At 33.9% G+C, this 13591-nt stretch overlaps 1 protein-coding gene across 2 annotated transcripts in view; it reads left to right on the top strand.

Annotated features, from left to right (window-relative positions):
• Positions 1-13591, top strand: part of RELN (reelin) — a 561035-nt gene that overhangs the window by 272556 nt on the left and 274888 nt on the right. For both annotated transcript variants that reach the window (XM_045827532.1, XM_045827531.1), the window contains exons 7-8: positions 3205-3301; positions 9172-9223. In XM_045827532.1, coding sequence (XP_045683488.1) covers positions 3205-3301; positions 9172-9223 — 149 coding nt within the window. The remainder of the gene's footprint in view (positions 1-3204; positions 3302-9171; positions 9224-13591) is intronic.

Raw genomic sequence — 13591 nt, 5'->3', positions numbered from 1 at the left:
CATTATCACAACCACACCTTTCTTCCTTGCTTGAATAACTCCTATTTTTCATTCAGGACCAGTCTGGGACCTCCTCCTTTAGGTATTTTCTCTTCCCCAGTCTGACTTAGGTACCATCAAAACCAGAGTACTCCTGCTGTAAGGGATGGGGAGCTACAGAAAATGTGATGGTTGTTGGAATTAGTAAACCCTGGGTCCATATTGCAACTGTTAATTTCACAGCTGTCTGACTTGAATACATGCTTAAGTTCTCTGAAGCTCATTTTCTTATTAGTAAAATGAGGATGCTGATAACTGTCTTACAGAGTGGTTGAGATACTTTAATGGGCTTTGGAGTGTCTGGAGTATAACTGAACACAACAAATAGCTGTCATTGCTCTGGCACCCCATATTGCAATTGTGTGCTTGTTTCTCTGCCTTTCCTTCTGGAGTATAAATTCCTGGAAGAAAATGATGCTGCTTTATTCATCTTTGTACCACTAAAGCTCACCATAGTGCCTATAGGTTCTCACACAAGTTTGTTAATTTCAAAAACAAGTTAATGAATGATGAATGAATAAATAACAGCATTGGCAGCTAAGAGTGGATTTATTTGACCACCCAGATGGATGAGCATTCAGATTGAAATTATAATAAATTATATTGACAAATCCAATCAGACTGTGAGAAATTCAAGTAAAGGACAAAAAAGACCTTGGCAGGAAGCTGATGGATTTGTTCCATCAGTCCTTGGTGAAGCCATTGTACCTCCAACTAACAACAACCCAATGAGTAATTCTGAATACTGATAATTCTAAATCTCTAAATTTCAAGAGGGTACCAATGCCCTTAGAAATTTTATTTTAAATTTCTAGAGCTATAAAACACAATGAAGAAGAAAAAGTTCTAGAGGGGTTGTTGAGCCAAATGGGGAGCAAGACTATATCTGTTTGCTTTTTTTTTCACTAGTGTTTTAACTCCAGTTGTTCCACAAAATAGAAGTGGTTCTCCAAACACATCAAACATCTGATATCTATTCTCTGGTTCCCTAATGCCAGGTTATAGGCCTTGTATGTTAGAGTCACCTTTAAACAATATACAGGTATCTAGGATTCAACTGAATCCTATTTAATCAAAACAATGGGGCATGGAGGTCTGTAATTCATATATTTTATACAGATACTATTTTTCTGATATATAATTGATTTGGGGACCACTAATCAATATTTATAGATAGAATTATTACTATGGGAATTTCAACATCAGGCCTTGGACTACACATCAACAATGATGCTTTTAATTTAGAGTTATTGGAGGGAAATGGTAGACAGCTATTGTGAGGTTTGAAAATTCTTTTAATATTTTTTTGTCAAAGTTGATGTTTTTCTGAAGCCATTTTATGATGACTTAGAAGCCAAACAATTCTCATCAGTCACTAAGTGAGAATCCCACTATAATTTTTGTGCTCCTTCTCTGTTCTTTTATTACAATCACAAATCCTTGAAAAAAATAATGTATAGTTTAAAGAACAGAAAAACAGTAGTAAAAAGTTCATGTAATAGGTTCTTCATGGGGGGAAGAACTAATATACAAGTTCTGGATGAAAATGGTTGAAATCAATAATAATAATAACAACAACTCACACACTAACACATTGTTCTTGATATGTGCCAGGCACTATTCTAAGTTCTTCGGAACTCAGGCCTTAATAATAGTTATATTTATGAAACTGTCTTATATTCATTCCTTCATTCAACAAATTTTTACAGAATACAATGTGCAAGGCATAAAATGGTGAATAAGAGACATGTTTATTGCCCTTATGAAGCTACTACTCTATCTCTTCTAATGCTAAATCACAGCAATCAAGAAAAGATTTAAATCTCCTACTGATATTAGCAATGGTAGCATCACAAATTATTCCCTGTTTATTCTACAAAAAATTAAAGGTTCTTGACCATTTTTATCTCCTGGTGTAGGAACACAACTCAAAAGATTGGAATGATAACATTTATTCCATGCAATATATATGCAGGAAATGCAATTATTTGCCAGTTTTTACATATTGTGCTACTGCCTCTAGGCTTTATGCACTACCTGACATCTTTTCACACTTTAGTCTTCCTATTTGAATGGGTGTTCCTACTTCTTCTTTCTCTAAAATTAGCAAACTGCTGAAAGGGCACAATGCAGTGATCTCCAAAACAATGGGCACTGTACTCTTTCCACAGTGTTTGGCACCTAGAATGTGAAAGTCTTTGAAAACATTTTTTATGCATGAAATACAGCTCTCATGTTGTTTGAGGTTCAGACAGAGGGAGCAGATCTATCTTTCTGCATGTAGGTATGTAATGGTTGTAGGTTGAAATGTCATGATGCAGAGCATCGTAACTATTGTTACAAATATGCAAAGTCAAATCCAGAATATATATAAATTCATTTTCTACCAAAAACATGGATAAGCTTATTCTTGAAATCCTGTCCTAATGATTTATTAACCATTTCATTTTACACTAATAAAGAAAGCAGCTAACTAAATTATTTGTAAAGTTAATATATTAACTCAGTATCCAAACTTTGCTTGAATTAGAATCTGTGTATATTTTATATTAATATGTGGGTTAAATATAATCTGATTCCATTACTTTTAGCATGGTATATTTTGTAGATATGCAAAATTTATTTGAGACCAACAATTTTAAACATTTATACTAATTAAATCTCAAAAATTTAAAATTTATAAAACTTTTTTTATTTCAGAGATACAGATTTTTAGTTCACTATATATTACTTTGCTTATTTTTAATGTTTGCTAACATCCTTATATTGGATGTACACATTATACATATTTATTGATAATAATTCCATCTGCCAACTCTGAGATTGCTTCTGAATTCCTGGTTTTACATACACTCTCTCATTTAATCTGCACAATAACTATGTGAGTTTAGGTCCATATTATATCCTCATTCTATGGGTGAGAAAACTGAAACTTTGGGAGGTTAAGTAACTTACCCACCACTGCAAGTAACTGAAAGAACTGGGATTTAAGTTTGTCTTTCTGGCGACATGTTAAAGAACATGTCACAATACAAAAATACCATTATTTTCCTTAAAAAATTGATTTGAACTGAACCATAATTATTACCTTGTTCCTTCTCTGAGCAATAAACCACTGTGTGCTACTTAGTCCTCAGACCAGGGATGCATTCTGTGTTCCCACAGGGTTGAATGTAGCAACTGTGAGACTGGAGAACAGTGTGGCGCAATCATGCATGGCAATGCTGTCACCTTCTGCGAGCCGTATGGCCCAAGAGAATTGGTAAGTGTATGCTGTTTATGTACATTATTCCAAATACATTGTCTTTACTGAGCTTTGTGCCAACAAAAGGTTCTCTTAGGCTTTTATAGTTCAGATGAAAATTTGCAGTATTATTTATATTATGAGTTTTGTTACAAAATCTCAAAATTGGGAGCAATGATTTTATGATTTATTTTCAAATGCAAAAATTAAGAATTCAGTAATAAAATTGGAAACATCAGTGATCACATTAAACATGGTATATCATTATGATTAGATGGCTTTTTAAAAATATGAATATGATATGCATTAAGCTGTGCAACAGGACATGTTAATTATACACATTCCTTAAACATATACTATTTAAGTATATAGATATATGTGTCACATGTGTCATAAATAATGACTTATAAGTTCTTGTATAAAAACTTCAGTTCTAAACTTATTTTCTCCTTGCAAGCAAGAAATATTAGATGAGCAATTTTGTCACCTTAAAATTGTTTCCTAACTAATTTTTTAAGTGAAAGAGCACACTGAATAAACCAATTTTTAAAAGTTTTGTTGCCAAATTGTTCAGGAGCTTTAATTTACTTTCCTTTAATTTAGACTGATTAGACTTTGCTTGCCAAAGATACATTCTTGAATTATACTCATATGTAAAATCAAACTCGAGCATTCTAAATTGAAAACAGTGAAACCACTAGCCATCAGCATGTGGCTAATGTGCCTTTTGCTGTTACTTGGTACTTCTTTCTGGCATGAAGAGACCATTCATTTCACATTGTTGAAAATGGATATAGAGCAATTATTATTCGGGCCCAGTTTCTTTGCACCTAATACTCTTCTCACAACATTTGTTATGCTTTGTTTTCTGTATTTGATTTGACCTGCGATACTTCTCCTTTTCTCTCCCACATCTTCCTTATCTTGGGGCTTTAAGTAACAGGTTATATTTTTCACTCCTATGTCACACATTATATTTCAAATTCATTAACTTTAAAAGTGGTCAAATGACTTGCTTCCATACCATAAAAGGGGGGAACACTTAGCTAGGCAATTAAAAGAAGATTTAGTTATCAAAATGTGAAAGTCAATTAATTTTTATAACATGGTTCTTATTTTATGCTGCTTGAATACACCTTTTATGGCAATGGATATATTTAATTTATTAAAGATACAAGGTTAAGAACATTGATAAATTGAAGAGTTTTTAGTTGAAATTAGAACACAAACAGAATTAATTGGATGTAAATTAAAATAATAGATGCTCATAATTCAAGTTTCACAAGGTGTTACAATATTCCTGCAGACAAATATGATTCTGATAGTGTAGTTCTTATTGAAAAAGTAGATGTGCTAGTACATTTAAAACAATGTACCATGACTGAGTTAATTCTCTATAAGCCTTAAAACAAAATTTAATTTTTACAGTAGTTAATCGAGCTTAAAATAAATGCCTATTTTAGAATGTTCTCCTATTCAGTAATATTTCTGGAAATGTCTGGCAAATTCATTTTTGTTTCTACTTATTAGTAAGAAATAAACATACCTAAGAATATAATGCAACATTCCTATTTCTATTGCATAAAAACTGAAGTATCTACTTTATTTGATCCCATGTGTACTTAATCCTGACAGTTTCACTATATCCTAGTTTATTTAACATTAGAGTTTATACCTCCAATGGGCTAATCTTGACTTGTATTACATAATTAATGTGAGATAAGCCTTTAAACTAAAAAAAAAATTCAAGATTGCTATCTTCATCTGAAAAAAAAAGCATATGCGGATTCACAATATATCACCATCATAAGTACTTCCCTAAGATAAATTGTGTTGCAGACTCAAAGGGAATACAATGAAGACATATTAACAAAGGTAAAGATGGCAGTCACATTTTACACAGTAGCAATTTTAATTTTTAATAATTGTTATACTGTATTGGTGTCCCAGGAGCAAAAATATATTTTTTACCTAAGTTGTGTTTAAAAAAGGCCGATCAACCAAATAAAAAGTGAGGAATTCCTGTTAACATGCTACTATGTTTGCTAAAATTCAAATATTTGCATGGTACTCAGAACTGAATCTAGTCAAAACTTGAGCATGAGAACTGAGGAAAATAATTAGCACTTAAACTTCTTTAAAAAACAAATATGCCACTCTGGCTGGTGTGGCTCAGTGGATTGAGTGCTGGCCTGCAAACCAAAGGTTGAGGGTTCATTTCCCAGTCAGGGCACATACCTCGTTGCAGGCCAGGTCCCCAGTACGGGGTGTGCAAGAAGCAACCACACATTGATGTTTCTCTCCCTGTCTTTCTCTCTCCCTTCCCCTCTGTCTCAAAATAAAATAAATAAAATCTTTTAAAAATAAAAATAAAAAACAAATATATCTTCTTATTTTTTATAAATCTAATTTTTACTGAAGTGGGGAAACAAAGAACCATGGCCAAGACCCTTACTAGGCTAACACTTTATTTTTTAAAATGAAAAAGAACATCTCCATTTTGTGAAGTTACTCAAATGGCCCATTTCATTATTTTTCCATTGAAGTCAGTGAAAGATGGCATCTGCTTTCAGAGAGGCACACCATGTATTAATGTTTCCACTGCTGCTGTGCTATGTGGCCCTCACACATTTTATTTAGCTTAGTGAAGTCTCCACATTTCAGGTAGAGGCACTTAACTTTATTCATGTTGCTAGTCTGAAATCAAGTTAATGAGGAATGCATTTATCCACTCTTTTAAGAGAAAATGTGCTCTCTTAGAGCTTAAAACAAAATTAGTTATGTTACATTCATTTAAAAAGAAAGTACGAGGGAGGACCCAAAAGAACCCCAGAATTTGTTTATTAAAAAATTGTGTATTTGTTCTTACATGTTTAAATTTTAGTCACCTTCAAAGTACTCTCCATTTGATGCAGTACACCTACCATGATTTTTCCACTGCTCAAAACAGTTTATGAACTCATTGATTTTGATGCCTTTTAGTGCTTCTGCCATTTTTTGTTTCACCTCTTCTACATTGGCAAAATGTTTCCTTTTGAGGACTTTTTTCATCAAGGAAAACAAAACAAAAAGTCGTTTGGGGAAAAATCAGGTGAATAGAGAGGGTGTAGCATGGGGGTCATTCTGGTTTTGGTCAAAAAACTGCTCAATACTCAGCATAGTATAGACAGGTCCACTCGTAAATCACCCATTATGAAATGGGCAAACATTGAAAGAGTCTTCAAAAATAACACCACTGAGTAACACTGATACAGATGGGTTCCTAGAACACTCACCTAGTGGGGAAAGCCCATACTACAAGGGTCCCACCCTTCAGAAGATAATTCTGGGTATTGGGGGGTCGCCCCTCATATCTATTGAATTATTCTTACATATTTAGAAATACATTTTAGCTACAAGGGTGAGTTTGGGCTAAAATGGGATCAAACTCAATAAAAATTTGCAAGAAAGAGGGGCAGAATGAATACCCTCAGCCAGTAGACAATTATTAAGATTCATTTTAGTGATCATATTAATTTTCTATAGTTTGGAGTCTATTTGATTATTTAAGAGCACTGAGATTTGGTAGGAAAAAATTCTCTGCCAGACATTCAAAGTTGCTGTATTATTTATCAAAAGCTCTTTAAGAGGCCCTTTATTTTTCAGAATGTCAGATATAAAGGCTTAATAACTTTGCAGACTAAAATTACAAATTTGAATTCAAGAATAATATATAATTTATAACACCCAAATGAAAATATAGCTGCTTAGATTTTATAGGCAATGCTTCTTGTTATTTTTTCCTCTTCATTTTTCCTATTCTTTCTTGTAGCTGGCAATTTTACTAATAAACTAAATGGGTAAATGTACAGAAATGAGAGGCAACCAGTATACCAGTTCTCAACTTTCCTGGTAAAGAAAAAAAAAGGAGAATCAATGACTAATCAAAGTCTAGGGTCACCCTCAGCACATGTAATTTTAAATTTGGCAGTATTACACACAACCTGCTGTTTGCTAGCAGAGGCCACAGCTGTGGAACCTGATCACACAGGTGACACAAGGCTTAATTTATTACACCACCAGGATAGGACTTTCTCTGACAGTCCTACTACTGACAGTAGCAATAACCATTGTGCTTTTATCTCATGTAATACCATTGTTTCAGAGAACTTATATTCAGGAGTGTTTCATAATTCATCCAGGAATCTCCTCAGTTAAATAAAATCAGAGGGGGAAAGAGTGTTCATTCAGATTATGTGAAAAAGTTTTAAATTTCCATGTGCTCTTTGGACTTTAACATCAAATTATCCAAGGGGAGACTCATGAGGACAAATTGTCAAACATATTCTAAAAGCTTTGAGGGAGAAACAGATTTATTTTAGAGGAATCTTGAAAAGGAGCTAGTTACTAAAAGAAAATTCTATTGGTGCATTTTACTGTAATGACTCTGGTGAGGGGCAAGAAGGTCTGGGCAGTGTGGGCCAGTTTTCTTTGAGCAGATAATCTGTGATAATGAGAGATTTAAATTAGAGAATTTCTTCTTCTACCTGCCCAGCAGTGATTTTTGCAATGGTTCCAGTCAGCTAGAAGCCGATACCTACACTGATAACTGGACAACTTGTAAAATGCCCCTCTTGCTTTCTCTTGTATTACCTTTCTTGCTCTTCATTAATTTTAAATGCACGTATTTAAAGCACATGCTCAGTCTTCTTGCCAAAACATGCTGTAGAAGCAAGATCTTTTGATATTCAAATCTCAGCTGAATATGACAGAACAAGAGGCTGGCTCACTCATTTGTCCACTAATTCCTACCACAATTCATGCACTGGGTATCTCTTGATGCCTCTGCAGTTGTGAATTTAACCAAATGGGAACTAACAAAGGAAAGGGATAAGGCTAAGGATGTCATTGTGGTATATAAGAAGTGAGAGCAAGACAGCCTACTGTTTCTGCCATGGTGAAAACACAGTTATATGCTTTCAATTTTACAGAGTACAGGGATGGGAAATATCCCATATTTTAGCTTACAGGGTCAGGAACCCAACAAGAGAGTCATTGAAAATGAGAACCTTAATTCTCATCTTATTTGAGCTGGTGTGGATCAAAGTCAGTGCTCTGAAGAATATATAAGTAAAAAAATTTTTAAGTTAAATTGTTCTAAAATTAAGGTATCATTTCTTGTAAGGGGAAAATCATTTAAGCATGCTTCTTCATGAAACCAAGGGAAAATAACAGAAATATGCAGGAAGGATATTTCTAGGCCCATAATTTGATTGCTTTTTTGAAGGGGAGTAACAGTTTTATTGAGAAATAATCTACATATTCTACAATTCATTCTTTTAAAGCATACAATTCATGGGTTTTGGTTTATTCAGAAAAATATACGGCCATTACCACAATCAATATTAGAACATCTCATTACTCCCAAAGAAATCCTGTACTGTTAGTTGCTATAATTCTATTCACTTTTCAAAATAATCTCATTTTCACCATTTGTTTTTAATTTGCCTCTCTGTTTTTGGTTGTTAACCTTTTTCTGACATTTGCTTTGGGTCCCAGATCTGTTGCTGCAGGATGGAGGGGAGGAGGTAGTGTGAGTCGAAGGACTGGGTTAGTGCCCTCACAAGATCAAGATTGCCTGGTAGATTATCCTGCAAGCAGTTTTCAGCATACAGTAAGAAATATAGTAAGAGTGCCTCAGTCAGGATCTCACAGCTTTGCTCCCCACAGAGAAACAAAATGTATCTGTGTTCAGACATACCAATAAAAATAAGCTAACCCCTGGATAAATACAACCTCTGTTTATGTCTCCTTCCTTTTCTGTTTTTTTCTCCTTCCTCCTCTGGAAGTCTTTTACCTCTTTCTCTTCCTCTCTATCTTGTCTTATTTTGGTATATTCCTCTTTCTAGATCACCACAGGCCTTAATACAACCACAGCTTCTGTACTCCAATTTTCCATTGGTAAGTGTTTTTAGCAATTATAGCAATTCAACTTGGAAATGTTTGTTTTATTCACATGTACCATCAGGATTATAGTGTCAAATGCTTTTAAATTTAGAGAAGAGTAAGTCTCAACTTGCAGTAAATAATTGAAAACATTTTTAAAGTAAAATAAAAAATGTTTAAATGTTACATTCTGTTCCCATTTCTCTCCTATAGCAAGTGATATTTAAAAGTGATACCGATAATCCAAAATATTTTGAAGGGATTTGCATGTGGATTGTAAATGTATTGGATTATTTTGTTACAGCACAATTACCTTACTGATTATGTTTTACTCAGATTAAAATAGAAATATATTAAATTTCCTGCACTCTTACTGTCTAGTAATGAGGGAGAGAATTATTGGTGACTGAGAGAAACCATTTAGGGTTTCATGTTTGACATAAATAAACTATGTTTAACTCAGATGTGGATAATTAAAAAATAACTGTATCTGGCAATATTTTTAAAGTGTTTTTGCATTAAAACTAAAAATTCCTACCCAAAACATTTAGTAAAATAAAGTATCTTTTGATCACATATTTATAGTTTTGCTGTGTATCATATTACTTTCCATTCTAATTTTCATAGGTGTATAATAATAAATTACCTGTATATGTCTCCATATACAGGAGAATGTATAGTAATAAATTACCTCTATATGTATAGTAATAAATTACCTGTATAAAACAAAGAGAATGTTTTAGGTAAAGAAAGATAATGCCTTTTAGATGGAGGCTTCATTGATTTTGGAGCCATAACATGAAAACTTCTTCCTGGATCAAGGATTGGGACAGCACCCTCAGATTTCTACCATTCACACCTCCTCAATGGCCTTGTAGTCCTGGTTACACATCAGTGTTCTCACAGCCAGAAACCCACTGTGGATGATTGTGCCTAAGAGCAATTATCTTCAGGGTATTTAGTTGTCACTTTATTTGTCAGTGTACCTCATTTCAGCGTCTGTATGTATTATGTGAGACTTGCTTGGTTACAGTTTGGGTTATTTTCTTCTCACATTGGTGGTATCACCTACAATTCACAGACTATTCAGAAATTCATACATGGTCAGGAGAGAAAGCATTAGTAAAAACAAAATAATTAGTTTCAGTGTTTTCTTTGATCTAATATTAGTAAGCTTTCTGTAATGAGTATATATATAATACATTTATAATCAGAAAAAATAAAGTTCATTTTTTTAAAGTTCTAGTACTACAAAAACAATTTTTTAAAAGATTTTATTCATTTTTAGAGAGGGAAAGGAGGGAGATAGAGAGAGAGATAGAAACATCAATGTGCGGTTGCTGGGGGTTATGGCCTGCAACCCAGGCATGTACCCTGGCTGGGAATCGAACCTGCGACACTTTTGTTCACAGCCCGCAATCAATCCACTGAGCTACACCAGCCAGGGCTAAAAACAAAATTTTAAAACTCTAGCTTGACAGGCAAGTAACTTAAAAGTTCTTAACCAGAACAAATACATTTAAATTCATATGCTATTAATATAAATAATAAGCTGAGTAATGTTTTCCTATTTATCTGTGTTCTGAGTATTCTTCCTTTTTGTTAGAACAATGAATATTAATTTCAAATATTATTTTTAGCAATTAAAGAACACAAGATAATTCACTTTAAAATGAATGCCTCATAATTCTATTATTATTTTAATTTTAGTTATTGTTAGAGAGATTTAGCATCAATTGAATTATTCTTCCTTAAAGGAAAAACAAAGGTCTACTTTTGTAAATAGTAAAGAATATACTGTAGGGCTGGCATAGATTATTTATGTCCTTACTTTTCAGTAGCACCCTACCATCAACAATAGAATTAAATAAAAAAAGGCCAAGGAAGGGAGTTACTGAGATAATGCAGTGTTTGGTATCTGAGAGCCAAAATTCAGAATAAATACCATGCCCAACGTCTTGGAACTAGACCCAAATGTGGGGCTAACAAGAACCTCTGATTTCTGCATGAGCCAGAGTGCTTGCTGCGGTCTACCAGGACAGAGAGTTGTTTGTGTTATTTAAAGCATGGGTTTGAATTTTAGGTAAGAAGACTGGAAAGAAATAGAATCAGGGAAGACGAAAAGCAGAGTGAGTGGGGGTTAGTGGGGCGGGGGGGGGGTAGACAGGGCAAATTTATAACTAAAAAATAAACTTAGAAAAAAATTTTGAGTGTCAGTTTTAGAATCAAAAGTGAAATTCAACAAGTCATTGTTTAGGATGCAAAAGAAAATATTTAGTAAAAATATATATAATTTATTGCTCAGAGACTTCATTAGGAAATTTTCTTACTGAATTTTGAGAATAAAAATTCTTGGGAACTAAACACATTAGGATGGCTAAGAAACAACATGGTGGAAGCCCATCAGCTGTGTGTGTGTGGTGTTGAATGGTAAAGAGAGCATAGTAGGGAGAACGCTGCAGAAATAGTTTTGTGTATCTCATTATGAGTGCTTGGAGTGACATCATTGTGTTTACATGGATGCTGTGAAGACCAGACTAGAGCACAGGCAGGACTTTTAGAGACGTAGCATCATATGTGTTTATCCTGAGCTTTACAAGCCCCATAATAACCAAATACCAAAATAGCAACCACCGTCAAGTAGCCATTGTGTTTACAGTCAGTTCAAAAAATTATATTGAGTGTGCTATAAAAAAAGTTCAACACTTTATGTTTATTTATATATTGTGGAATTCTCCAAATCCATAGTAGAAATGTGGTTAAATATGATCAGTCAGATTTAGTATCACTCCTCACAAAGTCCTTTAGGATGTTCAATGCTCACTGTTGGGTGTGATAATTTAGATTTAACATGGTAATTTTCTATGGAATTCTATCATTATTTATGGCTTCAATAGTGAATTATGTTTATAATTATGCATATATAACCACAATTGAATAAACTATTGCCCTAATGTTTTTATATTACTCTTGTAAACATTTTCAACCACATAATAAGCATTACCCAAGAGCCCCAAGTACCTCAGAGATAAGTATATAGAAATTTCTTGAATTACTAAGGAGTGACACAATTAACTCCATTGTCTCAATGCAGGAAAGCCCTCCCAACTCTTCTAATATGTGTGTGTATAAAATAATGTATGGATGTACACATACATATATAGATACTTATAAATATACAGACTATCTGATCTAAATGAGTTTTAAAGTTAAAGCATCCTAAAAATGCAGTTATCATGTTATCAACATCTAAATCATCTTAAAAAGTGTTCTAAAATAATCTTAGAACTTTTCATTTTTCCATTCCAATGAAATATCTCATATCTATTTCTGTGCTGAGGCATTGATCTCTAACAAGCCTCACTTGATTCATTAGATTCAACTTGTGGAATTTATGACTGTACCCTTAGGGGCATCTACTCATTTCCTTTAGATTTCCTCAGGGATAGGAGGAAAAATTGAGATGATGCCCTTGCAAACCATTATCTTACAGATGCCTCCAAATTCTCTTTCCCAGGCCGGGTACTCTGTCCCAGGGAAGTGCTGGTAGTGCTTTGTATCTGTCACTCATTTAACAAGAACTCACTGAGTATTTGCTGTGTGTCCAGCATTGCCCTGAGCTAACTTGAACTATGAAGAGACACAAAAGGAGAGAAAACAAAACACTTTCACAGTAACTTGCACTGTGGTAGAAGCTTCAGGATGTGTACAGAGCATGAACCTCTAGAGAACTACCAGATTGTTATAAGCAAAGATGGGCTTGTGTACAGGTCCCCATGGTGAGAGGTCGCAGCTAGTTCTTGCAGAATTTAGCAATTCAGGGAGTCCTCTTTTTTTCTTAAATTGTAGATGTTGCCCAAGGATACATGGGAATTCTCAGGTAAAGAAGACTTTTACCATGCACTCAAATCTGTAGACTATTATCTTTAGCACCATGCTATAGACTATATATCTATTTGACAAGACTAACAGTTTCTTTAAATATAATTATCAGTGTTATACAGCATTAAAAAAAAGAATTTCTGAAGTTCAATAACATGAGTCACTGGAAAGGACAAGTTTTCCAGGTGAGGAGACTGAGTGACATAAGCAAGGTACAGGACAGGAATGTGCATGCACTGCTAGAGCAGAAGGACTGGCCAGGGAGAGCTACAAGCAATGTCAGATAAAATCATGTCTGTCCAAAGAGTCAATCTATACCTGCCGGGGTTTCTATACTTCTTTAATAGACAATGGGGTCACAAAATGGCCTCTTTCTCTCTTGAGCAATAAAGAAATTTATGCTTACTTAATATAGCCCAACTGTCCAGATTAATAGAATTCATCAGCAAAATGGGGATTAAAGGTAAAGCATTTAAGAACATGTGCAGGAAGAACAGTTTG

Source organism: Phyllostomus hastatus, unplaced genomic scaffold (assembly GCF_019186645.2).
Source record: "Phyllostomus hastatus isolate PE091 unplaced genomic scaffold, TTU_PhHast_1.1 phas_scaffold_78, whole genome shotgun sequence".
In the NCBI taxonomy this organism is placed as follows: domain Eukaryota; kingdom Metazoa; phylum Chordata; class Mammalia; order Chiroptera; family Phyllostomidae; genus Phyllostomus; species Phyllostomus hastatus.
Note: the sequence above shows the minus strand (reverse complement) of the source record. Positions and strands in the feature narration are given on the sequence as shown.